The sequence below is a fragment of the Canis lupus genome, chromosome 5 (genome assembly GCF_048164855.1).
Source record: "Canis lupus baileyi chromosome 5, mCanLup2.hap1, whole genome shotgun sequence".
Classification (NCBI taxonomy): domain Eukaryota; kingdom Metazoa; phylum Chordata; class Mammalia; order Carnivora; family Canidae; genus Canis; species Canis lupus.
The window spans coordinates 61,143,141-61,163,692 of record NC_132842.1 but is presented as its reverse complement, the minus strand read 5'-3'; the positions used below and the strand labels follow the sequence as shown (position 1 = coordinate 61,163,692).

At 37.3% G+C, this 20,552-nt stretch overlaps 1 protein-coding gene across 3 annotated transcripts in view; it reads left to right on the top strand.

The window, feature by feature from the left end:
* Nucleotides 1-20,552, top strand: part of LPCAT2 (lysophosphatidylcholine acyltransferase 2) — a 68,845-nt gene that overhangs the window by 10,817 nt on the left and 37,476 nt on the right. Inside the window, exons 2-8 of one of the 3 annotated variants that reach the window (XM_072827025.1) lie at nt 2,993-3,132; nt 5,793-6,010; nt 7,560-7,672; nt 9,647-9,707; nt 10,590-10,648; nt 11,916-11,950; nt 15,167-15,221. In XM_072827025.1, coding sequence (XP_072683126.1) covers nt 2,993-3,132; nt 5,793-6,010; nt 7,560-7,672; nt 9,647-9,707; nt 10,590-10,648; nt 11,916-11,950; nt 15,167-15,221 — 681 coding nt within the window. The remainder of the gene's footprint in view (nt 1-2,992; nt 3,133-5,792; nt 6,011-7,559; nt 7,673-9,646; nt 9,708-10,589; nt 10,649-11,915; nt 11,951-15,166; nt 15,222-20,552) is intronic. The other 2 variants (XM_072827026.1, XM_072827027.1) reach the window with 2 other exon arrangements.

The window sequence follows — 20,552 nt, the reverse complement described above, 5'->3', positions numbered from 1 at the left end:
GGAGAGCCCACACATATGTGTTTGATTGATTTTTTACAAAGTTGCTAAGAAAATTCATTATGGAATATCAGGTCTTTTCCTGGAATATCAGGAGCAACTAGATAGAGCTATAGATAAAAACAAACCTTGATCCCTAATGCATGCCACCACAGAAAGTAATTTAAGATGGATTATAGACTGAAACAAAAGCTAACACCATACAGCTTCTAGAAGAAGAGAATATAAAATATCATCATGACCTTGAGGTAAGTAAAGATTTCTTAGAAAGGACCCAGAAAACTAAAAATTAAAATTGATAAATTAGGGGAAACTGGGTGGCTCAGTTGGTTACGCATCTACCTTCGGCTCAGGTCATGATTCCAAGGTCCTGGGATTGAGCCCTGCATTGGGCTCCATGCTCGGTAGAGAGCCTGCTTCTCCCTCTGCCTGTTGTTCCCCCTGCTTATGCGCGCCCGCTCTCTTTCTCTCTCTCTCTCTGACAAATAAATCTTAAAAAAAAATGGGGGACTTTCATATTTTGTTGGTGATGTAAGATGATACAACCACTGTGGAAAACATTTTAGCAGTTTCTTATAAAGTTAACCATACCCTGGCCCAACAGTTTCACTCCTGCTGAAGTAAAAATATATGTCCACACAGAGACTTTGAACATTAATGTCCATGAGAGCTATATTCATAATAGCTAAAAACTTAAAATAGACCAAATGCCCATGAACAGATGAATGGATAAATGAATCATGATATATTCATACAGTGGAATAGTACTCTGTAATTGAAAAAGTTTTATTCCTGATATATAACAATGACATGATAAAATCTCAAAAACGTGAAGGGAAGTAAGCCAGGCATAAAAGAATACATACTGTGTGATTTCTTTGTGACAATCTAGAACAGGCAAAACTGTGGTGAAAGGGAACCTGTCACTAGTTGCCGAGGGCCAGGAAAGTTATACTGACTGCCGAGTGGCACAAAGGAACTTTAACGGGTGATAGAACTATTCTCTTTTTTTTTTTTAATTTATTTTTTATTGGTGTTCAATTTACTAGCATACAGAATAACCCCCAGTGCCCGTCACCCATTCACTCCCACCCCCCGCCCTCCTCCCCTTCCACCACCCCTAGTTCGTTTCCCAGAGTTAGCAGTCTTTACGTTCTGTCTCCCTTTCTGATATTTCCCTCACATTTCTTCCCCCTTCCCTTATATTCCCTTTCACTATGATAGAACTATTCTCTATCTTGATTGTGGTGGTGTTTGCATAGGGATATATATTTGAAAAACTCATAATCTGTACACTTAAAGTAGGTGCATTTTATTTTATGTAAATTATGCCTTGATAAGGTTGATTTTTTAAAAAATACTAAGACCAAATGTTGGCAAGGATGTCTAAGTGACCTAAATTCTCATATATTGCCAGGGAGGGACACTTTAAAATGATACAACCACTGTGAAGACTGGTTTGGCAGTTTCTTATCAAGTTAAACTGTAACCCAGCAATTCCATTCCCAAGTATGAGAAATGAAAACACATATCCACAAAAAGGTTTGCATAAGAATATTCATAGGGGCTTCAGTCATAAGAGCCTACAACTGGAAACAACCCAAAGATTCATCAAAGAGGGAATAGATAAATTGTCATATAGGCATACAGTGGAATCATATTCTGCAATCAAAAAGAATGAATTACTCATTTACAAAGTCACATAGCTGAATTCCAAAAACATTATGTTAAGCAGAAGAAGCTAGACACGTAAGAATGCATAATGTATGATTCATTTATATGACGTTCAAGAACAGACAAAATAATCTGTGGTGATAGAAATCCGGCATTGGTTGCCTAAGAGGGTAGGGATTCACTGGAAGAGGTGCAACATGACTGGATGTTCTGTGTCTTGGTTGGGGTGGTAGGTTCAAGATGGACATTTATCAAAACTGAACTGTCTACTTAAGATCTGTACATTTCTTTATATGTTATTTTGACTTCAAACATGCACATGTGCATAAAGTAATTTGACAGGATCAAATTATATGTTAAATCATTTGACAGAAAGGTAGAATCATTTTGGTGTTCCTCATAAATTATTTGATGATGTTCAGATTCACAGTAAGGGCCAGGAGAGGCAGAAGGACAGTGCTGTTTGAGTAGTGTGATTGGCTAATAGAAGAAATATAATTTGGTGTGCATAAGGACAGTGTATTTCACTTAAAAGTGAGAATGGTATAGGATTAAGAGCAAGGGCTTTGTCACCAAGATAGGTTCAAGCCCTGGTCCTATCACTTAGTAACAGTGATCTTCGGCAGCATCACGTAACTCCCTGTGTGCCATTCCTTTCCTTTCCAGCTTAAGGTTGTAGGAATCAAATAGTTTGCTATATGCCAAGTGCTTTTAGTGGCTGCTATATAGTAAGCATTTATATATTATTGGCTATTCTTATTAGTTTTCATTCTTATTCTTACTGATTTTTTATTTCATTTTTTTCCTTCTCCATCTCCTTGTTGTTAGTTATAAAGGACCAGCAGGTGTATAAAATAACGGCATTTATTCTTTCACGCTCCTAACTCCTTCATTAACACTCTTCCTTCTACTGGCATCTCTCAAAAAGTGATTTCCCCTCTTCCCTTGGCTAGCTTCTCTTTGTCTTTCAAGATCATTCAGCCTTTGGCTCCTCTAGGAAGCTTTCCCTGACTGCTAAGTCCAGACGCTTTGTTTTCCCAGCATCTTCTAGTCACTTTCCTTGATAAATAGATGACTTGTCTTATAGTACCTGGATTTCTTCACTGTTGTTTTTGCTACATTGTAGGTGTTGTGTCGCCAGATACAGTACTTTATTTTTCTTTGTGCTTAGATTCATATCTGGTGCAGGGTAATGTTCAATTCATCTTTTAATGAACACATGAGTAACACAAAACTCTCCTCTTACATGTTTCTGTTTGATAGCTAGAACATTAAAATACTCTCCATTCATATATTTTTTTTAATCAACTTTGACTTTCAGATTTTCTTTCTTGGAATTATCCTGCTTCCAATCCGTGCCTTATTAGTCGCATTAATTATATTATTGGCATGGCCATTTGCTGCACTTTCAACAGCTTGCTGTCCTGAAAAGCTGACCCATCCAGTAACTGGTTGGAAGAGGTAAGAAATAATAATGTCTAAATGTTAGGTAAATAAGGATAAGAGTTTAACATTAGTCATTGATTGATAGTTTTTTTCTACCGCTGCCTACTTGGTATTTACCATTTATTTCTATTTCTCAGATGAAATGGTTCCTAATTCATCATATGTAGAAATCTGCCCAAGTGCCTTATGATGATAATCTTCTGTTGAAGTTGTAATTTCCTAATATTAAAACATTGTTTTCTGAGTTATTGCCGAAAAGTGATAGGTCCATGGTTCTAGAAGACCCAATTAGTATACCTGAAAGCATTATAGCTGAAAAATACCTGACTTTCTTCTGCTCTCCCTCATTCTTGACATTTGCTTTTGTCCCTCAATAGTAACTACATACTTTCTGCAGTGGTATAATTAAGGAGATCAGTTATAGTGTATTTACTAATGCTTTAGTGATTATTATTCATAACAATTCTTAATATAGCCTAGCTTTTTAAAACATTAGCATTAAGGCAGAATGGAATTGCTTCTTGAGCATTATCTAATTAGCAGGGTATTAGAGGACAGATTCATCACAAATTAACAAAGTTATTGGTAAAAGTTCACTCCCATTTGGCAGAGCCAACTTGTTGCCATATGTAGGTCCTGAGGGTAAAGCCTTTCACTGTGGACTCCTTGGAATAGGAAGGCATAGGTGAGTTTCAGGGCACCATTGAACTCTCTAAAATTGTTCACATTTTTTCTTTGAACACAGGATCCATTCCTTTCATCCAAATCTCAAATGAAAATGTCCTCCAAAAATTTTGAAAATCACTGTTCTAGGAACTTTTAAGGAAATATGCAATTTGCTATTCAGTTCATGTTCTAGTAAATAAACGTCAATATTCAACACAAGGCTGGTTTGAAGTGGAAGTGAATCCAAGTCTGGCAGTGTCCCCAGAGAACAAATACCACTTCAATCCTTGCAAATCATACTCCTTTGTATTATAACTCAAGGTTGCATGGCACTAAAAAATACTTTATGAGAGATTTTTTTCATGACATGCCATCCCTTTCAATTACCTCTTTGGTTTCTATTGTTAATGGCTTATGGAGTCCTGTAATTATGGAGGGAACACTCTTTGAGAATCCAGAAAACAGATGTAACACATATTAGGGGAAAAAATGTTCTATTTCTGTCAATTAAGCAAGTATCTCTACTTCCTCTCCAACAGGTATTTGTGCAACACCAAACTTAGTTTTTTATAAATCATTTAAATAGAAGTGTTTAACAGCTCTGAATTTGGGATATTTTAGAATGTGGTTGTCAGAATCTATATCACTGTAAATCAAAAATAGGTGGTGTGGAAATTCAGTAAAGGGTGAGTTTTTTATCCTTATATAAATAGACATCTGAACTCGAAAGAGCAAGGAGAGATACAGTCATTTCCCTGTGCCCCCTGGAAAAGTGCTTTGGCTTTCTGTTTCTCTCTTCTCACTATCTAATAAAAGTCAGAGAAACTTCCTCGGTGGCTAGTTGCTTCACAGCCCCTCACTGTATTATGACAAGACTGTTGAGAGAATTAGACAGGAAGCCTATTTTTTAAAGCTCTCATTAGATATCCTATGGGAAATACACGTTTTGTTTTTCATGAAAAGCTGTATGCTTATTCACATACTTAGTTGTCCACTGAGTTTGAGTTTCTGTGTTTGAGTTTCTAGAAGTGTGTTTCTGTTTTTCTACTCAGTTGAGCTTCTCAAGGACAGAGGCTGTGTGTGTCTTGTGTGTCCAGCACAGGTCCTGGCACAGTTTGATGAATTGATTAATCTTAAATGACACAAATTCTTTTTTTAAAAGTAAGCAGCTCGATTTCTGAAATTGTTTAAGTGCGTTTATGTTCCAGGGACGTGAGATGGAGAATTCACCATTTAAGATTTTTGATGAGGAACGCCTGGGTGGTTCAGTGGTTAAGCATCTGCCTTCAGCTCCAGGCATGATCCCAGGGTCCTGGGATCGAATTCTGCATCAGGTTCCCTGGGAGGAGCCTGCTTCTCTCTCTGTCTGTCTCTGCCTCTCTCAAGAATAAATAAATAAAATATTTTTTAAAATTTAAAAAAAAAGATTTTTGATGATGTCTAAGAGCTATAATGGTATAGGTAATAAGGCTTTAGAAAATGATTCCTAAAGTAACTGAGGGTAGATTCAGCATGAGAGTTCTAAAAGTGTTTGGGGTAGATAGCATCTTTGTTACCCAAATGTACATTCCCAAGGTGACTCCTCTGAAGAACAGTACTGATTTGGATTTCTCAGTAGGGGATGTGTGTTGAAAATTCATTTTTATCCCTTTATAGTCACAGAATAATAGAGCCACTTATTAGCCATACATCCTTGGAAAATTTGGTTCTCTGCACCTCAGTTTTCTCATCTGCAAAATGAAGGTGCTAATAAATAATATACATTTTACAAAATTGGGCTGAGGATTAAAGAAATTAACATATGTAAAGAATTTAAAATATTGCCTGGTGGAAATAACCCCACATATAACTGATAGCAATTCTTATTTTAGTTCATGTTTTAAAATGAAGTGTTCTGACATGTTTGGGATTTTGTTTGGTGTTTAGAGTAAAGCCCTGCTGTTAGCTGAGATTAGCAAGGCTGATTGTGTCTTTTCTCTCTCTCTTTCTTTTTTTTTTAATTTCCAAAGGAACATTACTCAACCAATTTTGAAGTTTCTAGGTCATGCCATGTTCTTTTCAATGGGATTCATAGTTACTGTGAAGGGAAAGGTGGCAAGTCCTGCGGAGGCCCCAATTTTTGTTGCTGCCCCTCATTCAACATTCTTTGATGGAATTGCCTGTGTCGTAGCTGGATTGCCTTCTATGGTATCTCGAAAGGAGAATGTACAGGTCCCTCTGATTGGCAGTAAGTACTTGTAAGACAACACAGATATTTTCATGCTTATGGTTCACCTTTTAAAAAAAAGATCATCTATTTCTTTTAAGGGCACCTGGGTGGCTCAGTCAGTTAAGTGTCTGCCTTGGCTCAGATCATGATCCCAGGATCCTGGGATTGAGCCCCAAATGGGGAATCCCTGCTCAGTGGGGAGTCTGTTTGTCCCTCTGCCCCTCCCCACTGCTTGTGCATGCCCTCTCTCTCTCTCTCTCTCTCTCTAAATAAATAAATAAATAAATAAATAAATAAATAAATAAATAAATATTAAAAAACCATCCATAGTTTATTGATAGGCTTTTTAAAAAGCTTTAAAATAATGAAACACTTCAAAGCTATTTCCTTACTTTTAATGAGGAACTATACCAAAAGAATGAATTTACATAAAGGTTAGAGACTTTTCTATCTGTACCCTTACAATTCTTTCAAATTCTTATCTTTATCACTATAACATCACTTCTTTTCATTCTTCTGTGTAGCTAGAAAGACCAGCTTTCAAGTACCAAACATGCTTGATTTTTCCAAGAGAGCATTTTTAATGGAAGAATTTGTGAAAACACTGGTTACGTGCTATTTCACTAATTTCTCTTTAGGATATTATGCTGATAGACACACGAAGTCTTTCGTCTTAACTCTGTTTTCTTATTATTGCCCCAGAATCTCCATGAGAGACCAACATGAAACTCTGAAAATTATGATGTGGAACGAATAAGTGCCTCCTGTCTTAAAAAATAATGAAGCAAGTGAGATATGTATCCCACCAGATGCTTTGGTTTCTCCCTAGGGTGTGGGTCTCTAAGTAACCACTCTCAGTCGTCCCAAGTCCCAAGGTTATTGCAAGCATCTAGTGGTGGCAGAGTGGGTGTGGAAGTTGCCTGATGTTGCCTTGGCACTCTGGAGAAATAGCAGTAGTTCCTGCCACTTTATCACTCAGCTAAGAAAAACACACACACACACACACCCTCTCTCTCTTTCTTTTTTTTTTTTCTTCAGTGTAACCGCCTTGCTTTGTGTAACATGGCATTTTCTGAAAAGCTGTTTAGCAATAGACTTTTGGTATATTGAGGTTTCTTTTGCATGTGTGAGGAACCTACCTACTGTCATGCTGAAAATTTTAGTAGAATTAATAATGGCTCCCTATTCGTCTGTACTCTGAATTCATATAATCAGTTTTCAGCATATTTCTAAAATAAAACAAGATCATCTTGCAGTATATTTTCCAAAGCTTTAAGTCAGTTGAGGAAGAAGAACTTTAGGGAGAAAATTGCATTTGCTTCCTCTTATACTCTTGCTGCTAACTTCTGTTATATCAATGAAATCTTTGTATGAAGAATCTCCTTTTGAAACCAGAAGCTAAGTTCTAATAAACTGAATTAGAGGGTTTTTTTTTTTTAGGTTCTCTTTGATTTGCTATATTTTAACTTTACATACAATTTGTTTTATGATTTATCCACTATCATTGCTGTGGTAGCTGTACACACACAAAAAATGACTTGGCTCTGACCTTTTGTTTGTTTTAAAGGACTATTACGAGCTCTGCAGCCAGTGCTGGTGTCCCGTATAGATCCGGATTCTCGAAAAAACACAATAAATGAAATAGTAAGGCGAGCAACATCAAGAGGGCAGTGGCCACAGGTAAAACACAAGAGCTGATCCGAGTCACGGCACCAAAAAAAAAACCAAAAAACAAAACAAAACAAAACACAAGAGTGTTCATTTAGATATATTGTGAGTTTACTTATTGTATACGTGCAGATTATTTGGATCCACAGATGGCACCATCTGGGGATACCTATGCTAGGTGTCCTCAGTATGAGTATTAAGTCCTCTTCCCTGTGAGATACTCCATGGGATTAAATGTGTCATTCTTTCTTATTTTCCCAACTCTTTGAAATAATTTTTACTTTGTGTCAGAAAAAGTAATTCTCTACCACTGAATTCATGTATTATCTTAAAGACAAAATATCAAAGTTCAATTATACTCAACAATATGGTAGGTTTATTAGAAAAAAAGCGATTATGATCTTAATCTTATTCAAAGTATATTTAGACAGGGCTTTTCTGTTCAGGGGATTATATCAGAATCACCTAGAGAACTTTTTCAGACTTTACCATCTCACTACCCCCATCCCCTAGAGTGTTTTTCGGAGGTGAAGAAGGGGCAACATTGATTGGATAAAGGGAGCCTCATGGGTAATTCTGATAAGTATCACTCTACCTTGACCCAGGTGTAAGCAGGTGACCTCCAGCAGGACTAATGTCCTGCAGTGAGCTGGCCACCCATGGTGATGTGTAGATGTTAAAATACCAAGAGGAGTATGACTCACCAGGAGGTTTTAGAAACCAGGGCATGTGAGGAAATGATTGAAAAGGTGACCAGGAAGAAATGGCACTTGGAATAAGGATTCAATTTTTCTCTTTGGATCAAAGGACTGTATCTAGGACTGGTAGGCAAAAGTTAGCAAACAGGTAAGATTTCAGCCCATATCACTCATCTCAAGGAACTTTCTGGCCAGATGGAGATTGGTTTGATCTGAAATCCTTGTCTAGAATTTTCAGACACTGGCTAAGCAACCACTTGGGGGGGATATTGTAGAAAGAATTCAAGCATTGGCAGTGCTGGATGGCCTTTAATGCTCCTTCCAGATCTGAGATTTCATGATTTACTCTGTATCCACTCATTGTTAATAGAGTAGCTATAGAGTTTCCATTGATTGAACCTTATTAGATATCGTATCCAGTTGTGATAGGAAACCCATTCTGTTTTTTAGTTGAGGGATGAAATTGCATACACTTACCATTTTTATTTTACAAATAACCCTTCGTGGTGGCACTTTCACCTAATAACGTTTCCCCTTTCTAATTATAAAATACGACTACCAACTAAGTGCACATACTAACCGCTGTGGGTGCAGGGATTTTCTGTTTTTATTTTACGTACTTAGCGATTTACTCATTGCTGATTCTAAAAGTTTCAGAAAATCCAGCCTGTTCAGTTAATGGGGAAACTAACTGTACTGCATGTCTCTCACATGAAGAACGTAAAAGACTATGTTAAAAGCTAAAATACTTTCTCAAATAAAGGTACTAAATCATATTCCATATGTCTGCTAGCTCAAGTAAGCATAAAGCATGTTGTAAGTATTTCCTCCTTTGCCCCTCCACCATATATCCCTAAGCTGTATGTTGTAGAAGTGAATATCCTTTAATGGGAAAACAGAAACAAGGAAGGAGGAATGTTTTGGTTAAGGATGTATAGCAGTAGAGGAAAGAATTTAATATGCTCTTTGACTATGACTTTGGGTCTGCATTTTCTTTTAAGTTTATTCACATCATCAGCATTGTCATTAAGAAACATTTACTTAAGTGCATTTTCTATTCAGAACTTTAATCCATTTTCTCATTATCTCAACGGTCAGGTGACAGTTCTTTTTGAGGAAAACTGGATAATCTGATTCTAGGTTTCTGTAGAATCGAGTTATTAGCCTTTTATTTCACTTTTGTTTTATAAGAATTGGCAGCTATTTGTGAAGTCATAAGAAAGTGAGTAAAGAGATAATCTATTGATTAGACTGAAATATTAAATGTACGTATTCCTTTTCTCCCAAGATACTAGTTTTCCCAGAAGGTACTTGTACTAATCGTTCCTGTTTGATTACTTTTAAACCAGGTGAGATCAATTAAATTATGTACTATAACAAAGTATGGACGATTTCTCAAATGATTGAATACTAATACACAAAGCAACTTGTTAGTTTGTCCTGGGCGTCTTTTCCAATAAAAAGTTTTTAACATTGTAAATCCGCAGAACTCACTCCTTTACATTCTCTTATAGTATCATAACCCCTTCTTCCTTGGTTTGTTGTGTGTGTGTGTGAGCGAGTGTGTATGAACCATATTTGATACACACACACACATAGAAACCACTGGCAGATTTTTCTTTTCCTCCAAAGATACCCTCACAAACACCCCAAGTCCTGTGTTATCTAGTAGAAAACTATTTCAGTGATCATGATGCTTTCAGATGCCTTCTATGCTTCACTCCTTTTTTTTTAATATTATAAAGTGACAAATTTCATAGTAATGTGTAATTTCATATGGAATTTCCTAGTAACTGATAATGGTTTAACGTGTTTTTGTATCGGCTCCTAGAATGCTCAGAGCCAAAGTTAGAACTCACATCTAGCAAGTGGGGTAGTTCTTACTACAAGTTTTCACTTTTGTATAGATTTTGTTCCCCTCAGTTTCTCTTGGTCTTGACTTTGTCATTACCTTTTCTAACAAATCCTTTTGAATGATCAGTATTTGGAAAATGAAAACACTTGGAGATATTTTCAGTGACTTGGGCGTAACATTTAATATTTTGGTTTTATCATTCTGAATTTTAGAACTCTCGTTTTGGTAAGTGCTAGGGATTTACCAACATTTAGCAAATAGTTTGTGTATACTCTTAAACCAGTAAGGATAGGTATGCCATTTATTATTAACTTTCTTCATTGTAAACCTTAAAGTCGTATAAGGAAGATGTTCTAATATTTCAATGTGGTTGTAGGAGCCTTCATTCCAGGAGTTCCAGTACAGCCTGTTCTCCTCAGATACCCAAACAAGCTGGTAAGCGTAGTATTTCACTGTGGGAAAAATCTCAGACATTCCGAATGGCACAGATTCTCTAGCACCCCTTTTCATCTTTGAATAAAGCTCTGAATAGACAAATGGTAGAAGAACATGGGTAGAACCCATTCCCCTTGACACATTTAGTGTTTAGAAGTTTGCAAGATAGGCACATATTTGTGGAGTATTACATTTTTGTCTCTGTTATTCCTAAGCCCCAGGAAGGCATTTCCCTTAGTTTCTACTCTGTTGTCATGGTAATGGTACAGTTAAGCTTCAGATTCAGAGTCTTATTAGATTGGATAGCAGAAAACTTGCATAAAGTTGTGATTTTCACTAAGCCTACAAGGAGACTTTTCCTGATTCAATGGTTTTTACTGGAAGGATAACTGGTATCGCAAGATAAACTTGGGATTGACCTGGTGTTTTGTTACTGGCTGAGTACTTACTAGCTGTGTGAGTCTTGTCTTACTTAACTTAGGAGATATATGAAAAGAATCTGTCATCCTATAGAAAGTGCACATTTGGCTTAGGAAACAGTCTTTCTGCTCTAGCCAGGTACACCACTGACTCCTAGATACTCATTGTGCCACCAGTTTCCTAAAAAAAGTGGTTTTTTTTTTTTTTTTTGGAATCTGTTTTGGTTTTGAGGGGAACTTTCAGTACTAGAGACTTTACATAAAAAGGCAGGCTGCCATGATTAATTATCTATGTTATTTGAGATCAAGAGTTCTTGCTCAATTCAGCTTTCTTTTAGTGGCTGACTTTAGACATCTTGATTTCTTGACTTTAGACATCTGTAGTTAAAAAAAATTAAAATCTATCTAAATATACTTATTATACTTCTGCCTATTTGGCATTACTCAAATTCTTTCACTATGTACTACTTTAATCTTTTCTCCCAAATACTCATGCCCCCTTTTGAGAATGGATATATTCTGGGTTTTGTAAGCAAATTAATTATCCAGATATGTTCATATTAGGAGAAAAATAGCTATGCATGCATATAGTTTTATTAAAAATTAAGAACAGCTTAATTCCATAAAAAGATAGGGGTAACATATGGAAAACAGATTTTTGCTGTGTAGATATATAATCCAAGAATTCATAGAGCAGCTCACTGCTATTTAATAGGTTCGTTTTACTTTTCAACATACTGTTTTTAATTCAGAAGGAAAGTATATGACTACCAATATTGAAATAAGGTTTTGGTTTTATTTGGCATTTTTTCTCTGAACTAAGAGTCTAAATACTTTTGTTACTATAGGATACTGTGACGTGGACGTGGCAAGGATATACATTGTAAGTCACTTCTCTCTGCTGTTTTATTTAAATTTTACTAGGGTGAAGAAAAAGATCATTTATTCCTTTTTTTAAAAAAAGCCTTTTTAAAAAAAAAAAGCCTTTTTTTGCAGAAGTAAAGGTTTCTTTTTTAAAAAGAATTTATTTATTTATTAATTTGAGAGAGAATGTGTGTATGTGCAAGCAAGGGCGGGGGGGTGGGCGGCAAGAAGAGGGACAAGCATACTCTGCCCACTGAACACAGAGCCCCACACAAGGCTCCATCTCATGACCCTGAGATCATGACCTGAGCCGAAATCAAGAGTCAGATGTTTAACTGACTGAGTCACCCAGGCATCCTTAAAAGTAAAGATTTCTAGTCAGATTCTAAAATCTTGTCACTGAGAAGTCTCTGGAGAGCATCGCTATCTTGCCTGATAGCCCCCGGCCCCTCCCATGTGCAGAATTCTAGATGCCTTCCATGTTCTTATGGGTCTCAAGTGTGTGTCTACCAATTCTCAAGAACCAGTCCAGTGACCTGGTTTTCAGCCTTCATAGCTTTAATCTCATAGTTTTATTTCTATTGCAGATTTTAGCGTATTAGCTGGTGTCTCCATTATTGCTTTGCTCTATCGGTTTAAGCAGTCCAGAGCCATTGCGTCATATGGCCTGAAATAGCAGTGATGTGTCTGATCTGAGCTGAGAAAGTGGCTAAGCTTTCAGTTCCGTTCTTGGATTGTAAAAGCATAGGGATCAGCAGTTTCTATAAACATTTAAGAGGAATACAGCTCACCAGTAAGCAAGCTGAAGTGAAACAGGCTTCAGAAAGAACATGTAGAATCTTACTTTCCCTCAAGATCTTTTGTCCAGTTCCCCCTGGATAGGTCTGAGTCAGTTTATACTGTGGAGAGAACCATGTAAAATGACTGGATTTGAGGACTTTGCCTGGGGGCTTACCCAGCAGTGTCTTTTGATACTGAGCGAAGAGAGTTCACATAACGTTGTTGATGCATAGACAGCCGCTTGGACGTGTTTAAAAGGGAATGATCATTTGCCTTCAAGTACCTTGTGACTTCCTTACATACCCCTTAGATCATCCAAACAACATATGAAAGTCAGATTGTTTTTTATACTGCATACCGATTTTCTCTATTTTGTGTGTGTGAATTGCATCAAAATAATAAATTTAAATCAAAGTGGGTAACTGATGGGCCAGTGACATATGTTATTGTTTATTAACATGTGAGACACATATATTCCTATTACTCTTTGGTCCTTTGTACCCGAAGTTAAGTCAAAGACACTGGAAATAAAGACCATAAATTGAAAAGGGTATCTGGGCGTTATGTGATCTTGGCTGGGATACATTTCATGTCACTACTGATCCTGGTTTTCAGCTTTTCATAGAAGGGCAAGTGAGGAGAAACAAATACTATGAGAAATTTTAGAAAAGGAAGTGCCTAGAAACTGGGTACAGAACGTCGTTAGATGTCCCAAGATGTGTCATCCTTGGGCCCTTTATAATTTAAGTTCCTTGCAGAGACAGTGACATCAGGCTCTCTCTGCAGTCAGTATGACTTGTTTAAACTTGTGTGGCAGTCCAGGTGGGCATGAAGGTCAAGTAGGAGAAGGCCTTCCCAGGAGGATGATCAGGGTAGAAAATGGAGTGGTTTGGTAATCTAGGCTTCTAACCCAGGAAGCGTGTGATAAAGGGAAAAAGAAAATAGGAGACAATTCAGAAAAGAGAGAGAAATTTTTTTCCCAGAGTTAAAGATATCTTAGGGCTGAAAAACACGAAGACCTCAAAAGGCACAACTTTGTTTTGTCCAGATGCCACGTTGCACTTGCCTGTGGTAACTCGCATTTCCGCTTTTATCTTCTCATGGGCTTCGTGGTATATTGAGCACCATGTCTGTTACTTTTAAGTCTGTTTTCTCAACTGCCCTTGCTCCAAGGTTGAGTCTAGACAGATTCTAAGGAAGAGAGTCTATATGCTAAGGCAGATAGCCTAAGGGAGAGGGATAATAAACTTAGGAAATGCATTTAGAGAAGGGGCAGCTATAGAAAAGCTGTTTTGTTTGGGTCCAAGAAGTGGTGTTTGGTTTGTGTGTAGTGAAGACAACATAATTTTAATGAGATCTTACACCTGGTTTGTTTGTTCTTTCTTTCTTTCTTTCTTTCTTTCTTTCTTTCTTTCTTTCTTTCTTCATTCATTCAGAATTTTCAGAACAGATTTATCTATTTGAATCACTAAGTTCCAAAGCTCAATTTAAATAATTCAAAAACAATTTATTTTATGGTAAATAATGTGTATTGATTTTGTTTGCTTGGAGTTGATAGTAAAAGATTTTTTCCTCTCAGATGGAAAATTTAAGAACTGATACTTATATTAAATTGGTATATCCACTTCCTAAATTCCTTCTTTTAACTAAATTCCTTCTTTAAATTTCTAAGTTTCTTGTGTAAACTAAGTTAATTTTTTATAGATAAATCCTATTTTAGTTTCTTAATAGCAACTGGTTGGTTGTTTCCTTAAACATGTAGATTAATCCACTCTGTCAGCATTCTGGGTCATCTGTCTAAATGAGGTGAAATAAAAAATCCTATAGAAGTCTTATCCAGAGAGTCTAAATATGTATTAGAAAGCTGTACATAGAAACAACTATTTCAAAAATTATCTTTGAGAGGGTTGGTTATAATCACTTTAAAGAAAGCCTTTGTTCTTTGCCTAGTTTACAATGAAAGAAAATTTCTCTATAACTAAAACATGTATTATTAATTGGGACAATTATGATAAAATTTCTGCTTTTAGGGAAAGGCCCACTGATTTTTTTTTTTAATATCAGAAATGAGTTTAAAAATGTGATGTTCTGCTCCAGAGTTTTCCTACAAACACATTTATGTACCTTAAAATGTGGCCTTGTTTCTCTAGGGTCTTAGGCTTACAAGTCTGAGTTGTCCAGGGGACTTCACATTTGGGGGGTAGTGTGCTGAGCTGCAGCTCTGACTCACAAATAATTATTTGGTGTTGCATTTGGTGATTTAACTTTTGAATATCACAAATGCTTGTTCAAGCCCAAGGAATGTAGTAGCTGCTGTGTGACATTTATAAATGCAGAATATATATGAAGTGTGACATGGCAGCGCTTGTGCATAAAGAAAGGATTGTTGAGTAATAATATTAGATAATACTTGTATTACTATATAAAGATGTGCTGCTCTATTTTTTCTCTTCAGCATTCAGCTTTGTATGCTTACTTTCTGCCAGCCCTTCACAAAAGTGGAAGTTGAGGTAAGTCATTCAAAACACAGCCTTAGAACTGGAGATTTGACCTTTCCTTTTTATTTGAACTTCTCATCTAGAGAACCCAGCTGTACAAAGGTTGGAAGTTAAGTCCACGATATATATATAATTTATTTATTAAAGATTTTATTTATTTATTCATGAGAGACACAGAGAGGCAGAGGCATAGAGGGAGAAGCAGGCTCCTTGCAGAGAGCCCAATATGGGACTTGATCTCCAGACTTGGGATCAAGACCTGAGCCAAAGACAGACTCTCAACCACTGAGCCACCCAGGCGTCCCAAGTCCACCATCTTTAAAATAAGCCCTGGTCTTTGACACATTGTCCACCTGGCTCTCAGATTCCCACTGCTCCCCCCCTTACAGTAATTCCAGGAAGTAGCCCTAACTTGTGAGAACTTCCATATGTAACCACCAGATTTATGTAACTGCTTTCTATCTCATTCCTTTTAATGCTGACCTCTGCCCAATTGGATGTTATGCTTCACATCCTAACAAAAGGAGCGATGGAGCCCCAGAGCTCCTTAAAGAGTATGTTCTGTCAAAGTGGAGAGGCACAGAGGTCAGAAGCCCTCCCTTTTGGAATCATTCTGCACACAGAAGGCCTGAGAAAATCGTATCTGGAGGCCACTCATAGGGCAGTCTTTCGGCTTGAATTGCAGTAGCAGGCTGGGAGTAGGGCAGTGATTAGGTCTTTCTGAAAATTCTGATGAGATTTTTAAGACTCTGAAAGTTGGTTCCAGAACCGTTCTTAGACCTTAGAGTGATGTGGAATGGACCCCCATATGCAGAATTGAGTTGGATTTAGTGATACTCTCAGGAGGCCTCTAAAGAGAGAGGGTCAGAATAGTAAGTCAGGCTCTCAACTTCATTTTGCAATTGCATCCATAGATTGTGTAAAGAGAACTTTAAGTCTGCATATGTAGTTCAGAGTCCTGAATGAGGGCCCATACTCCAAGTGACAGGACAGGGAATTTAAGTAATGAGAATACTGTTTTTCACTTTGTTACATAGCTTAGTCATTTAGCCACGCAGAGCTTGTCAGCAATTCCAAATGACGTAGGAAGGCAAATTATATTTCAAAATGAATTTCACTTTGGTTGAGATTTTTCTTGAGATTTGCAGGTTGTCTGCCTACCAAGAAAAGATCTTTTTATTAATTATATACCACACTTCCCCCACGTTTAAAACCAGCTCAGTATCACTCAGTGTGACGAAAAAACACTAGTTCTTGAAATATACATAGATGTTCCTAGAGAAAAACACTAATCTGTGCCCTAATAATCACTTTAAGAAATCCTAGGGTAAACAAAATTAATCAGATTTCTTTTCTGAAGACCTGTGAGTGCCTTTGAGATGGTTTGGCCACAATACTCTTTTTTTCTCTGGATTCCTTCTGGAGCCAGTGTTCCATAGAATATGTTTTGGGAAACCCTGTCAGGAAGAAATATTATATTATTTCTAAGTACTCTGAGCATGTTCTTCCGTTCTTGATAGCTATTCAGGTAGACTAGCCCTGTGTTCTTTTTCTAAAACAAAAATGAAAGGAAGAAACTCCTACTTAAAACAGCCACTCTGTCTTCTGTGCAAACTTGAAAGCTATTATGTATATAGTATATATGTTGCCTTCCCCAGCTAAAACAAGATCTAGCAACAGATGTGGAAATGCAGGAGAACTCTACTTTTTTTGTCTAGCACATGTGTCCATGGTCAAACTGTTACAACAGAGGTAGGCAAAGTCCTCTTTTCTTTGCCCTGAACATTATTACCACATTTCCTTTCTGTGTCATGGCAGGCATGACTACCTACCTACCTTTCTTTCTTTCTTTCTTTCTTTCTTTCTTTCTTTCTTTCTTTCTTTCTTTCTTTTCTTTCTTTCTTTCTTTCCTTCTTTCCTTCTTTCCTTCTCTTTTTCCTTTTGATTACAACTCTAGCCAGTTCCCAGACCTGTCTTGGTAATATTTCCTAGCAAAGACTATATCCTTTGATAACTTCACAAACAAAATGGCTAACAACCTGTTTAAAGGAGCTGAATCAGTAAGATTCAGTGTATTAGAATTGTGGCTTATGGCAAGCGGATGGGCATTTGTGGCGTTCAAGCCTTGTGTTCTTATTTTGCTTATATTTATTTTACATTTATGGTGCTACCTTTCACCCAGGGCACTCCTCACTACTTTATGACTTTTGAATATTTTAATTCCCCCTAGTTGGGTGCAACTGAAAAATGTATCCCACAGCCTATCAGGTGCTAGGTGTATCCACACCCTGGCTCAAGATTCTCAAGAACTGGGCACTGCATAAAGGCTCTTGCTTTTTACTATGGCCGAGGAGGCCTGGCTTGAGCTGCCACACATGTACTTAGTTGCACCAACATCAGGTGTCTTGGTTGTTCAGAAGCACCCCCACTCCTCACCCTCGTGTTCTTTAAAACTGATGGAAATCTTGGGCATTTGGGTGGCTCAGTCAGATAAGCATCTGACTCTTGATCTCAGCTCAGGTCTTTTACTTGGAGTCATGAGTTCTAGCCCCTCATGGAGCTCCACACTGTGCATGAAGCCTACCTAAAAACAAAAAACTGATAGAAATCCTAGTTATTATTTTTTTTACATATGTTTTTAGAACTTCTTAAATATTAACTAGATAAGCCTAATTGAAGATATATTATTCAAGTATATGGTCTTAGTTTTGTGCTTTTTAAAATGAACTTTGAATGGATCATTTGGTGTCTTTTAGACACTCTGCCTTGGTGAGTCGTAGGACATCGCAGGATGTTGAAGGCCATAGTATTCTTTCATCTTTTACAAGTCATCCTTCGCTGAGGATGATTTTCCAACTCCGTAGTTACCAGAATCTTTGGATAGCTAAAATCTAGGTGTATAATATTGAGGGGTGTTTTCTTGTCTCTTCTCCCCAATCCCTCTCTGCTTCCTCAACAGAGACTTATTTTTGAAAAGGCCATTATTTTCTTGACTCTTGAATCTTAAAAATATAATCCGTCCCAAAGCACGTGCCCTCTGTAATTGGTCTTCTGGCATTCTTGAACAATGATGTTATGTGTGTCCAAAGAGGTTCTACTGCAAGTTATTCTCTGGATCATAGTGGCATAATGGGTGTATTTAAAGTGTCTTTTAGTGGTTACTTTTATTGGCCAGCTACTTCACAAGCATGTCATTATAAGCAAGTGGCTTAGGGGCATATGGAAAGAGATAGCTAGTAGGAAACATCCCAGAATGTGACATAAATCATCAGCCTACTAGTTGTATCTCATGAGAGAGAATCCACACAAAACTAGACTATAAGGCATTATGTGGGCAGCAGCTGGTTTATGAATGGAAGTAGGGCCTTCACAGTGACCATTAGTCTGTTTCCTCTTTCATAGGCTAGATCTCAGTTTCTATTCAGAACCACCCATTATAATACAGGCGCATACAAATGATTTATCTGAGGGCATACAGACATACTTTGTTTTAGTAAAATTCCTTTGCAAAGCTTAAAAGGAACTTCTAGTGGCTAGCATTAGACCTATAATACTTTGTGGTGGGTCTAATTCCTATAAGTAGTAGAAAGGGATTGTTTTTCATTAAAAAACAATTCTGATTTAGGAAAGGATTTTCATAATGAGTGTTATGATCAACACCTGTAGATAGATCCAACTTTTTAAATCTCCAAAAAGTTTATTAGTTAGGGAAGGTCCAAATATATTTATATAGTTTACTTAAATATCCAAATATACTCAAATGATTTGTAGTTTTGAATCTAAAATGAACAGACCTTTTAAAAAACCTCTGTCACATGAATACACATGCACACACACACACAAAACCCATATATGTGCTTATTCTAACAAAACTAATTTCTTCTGGAACTCAGTAGAATTCTGAAATTTCTAAGTAGTCGTAGTAGTAGTAGTAGAGAAATGGAGTGTTATATCTACTTTTATTTATAAATATATTTTTGAAAGAGAGAGAGAGAGTACATGATCCAGGTGGAAGAAGGAGAGAGAGAATCTTAAGAGGCTCCATGCCCAGTACAGAGCCTGACCTAGGGCTCAATTTCATGACCCTGAGATCATGACCTGAGCTGAAATTAAAGATCAGATGCTTAACCAACTGAGCCACCCAGGTGCCCTGAAAAATGGAGTGTTATATAAAAAAAAAAGAGTATTAGCTGGGATTTTGTTCCAATTCTGCTACCATCAACCAGTATGTGCTTGAGTAAATGACTTAAGCCTCCCCTGGCGTGTGTTCTCACTGGTAAAATGGGATACTAACACCTCTTTTATAGGGTGGCTAGCATTTAATAAGGTGATTTCAGTGCTAGCACATGGTAGGTATTTAATAAGCAGTCACTTGCATTTCCCTTACCATCTAAATTGTTCTGTGAATTTGGGAAGAAAGCAGCAAATGTTAATTAATAAATACCTTCCTTTTTTCACATTTGCTCTTTCTGAAGAATCATGGGAAGAACCAGAACTGTGTATTTGTTGAGACTGACTCATCAAAATCCTTTTCTGTTACTTGGAAAAAGAAAAGGCTGATCATAGTACTGTCACTCATCAGTCTTTCTCCTTTTTATAATCATTTATTTAGTAGAAAGGAATGTGCCCGATATGGTCAGGAAACAATGAATAAAAGCAGTTTCACTGGTCCCAAGTATTCATGTGAAGGATTGGCTCTGGATAACAGATCGCCTGCAAAATAGACTGAAGAATTCTGACTTTTTCTTCTATGTTGCCTGTGGCCCAAAAGATGGTGGGGCACTCTGGGACCAGAAGGGTAAATGAGGCATTCCTATGGGAAGCATGTCAGTTAGCTGCCCTCTTATATGGGGCAGGATGGTGCCGAGCCAGCAAGTGAAGGAACAGAGCACACGAAAGGGAGGAGGGCAAATGTGCTGGGAGCCAGTCTCAGGGGCAACAGAAAAGCATTGGAGAGATTCACGTGGACTTTTGTGGGGGAGGAGAGCCTTCCCTCTACCCACTTAAGTTCCATAGCTGGATCTGTGAAATAACCTCACAACGGTCAAATTAATAGAGCCAAAGGTATACAGATTTATTAACTTTTTAATATGTGCACAAGAGCATCTTAGTGAACAAAAAGTGAATACCCAAAAAAATGAGGAAGGGGAGGGACAGTGTTGGCTACTCAGGGCAGAGTCAGTCATTTTTTTAAAAAAGATTTTATTTATTTATTCATGAGAGACACAGAAGCAGAGACATAGGCAGAGGGAGAAGCAGGCTCCTTGCGGGGAGCCTGATACGGAACTTGATCCCAGGACCCCAGGATCACGCCCTGAGCTGAAGGCAGACGCTCAACCACTA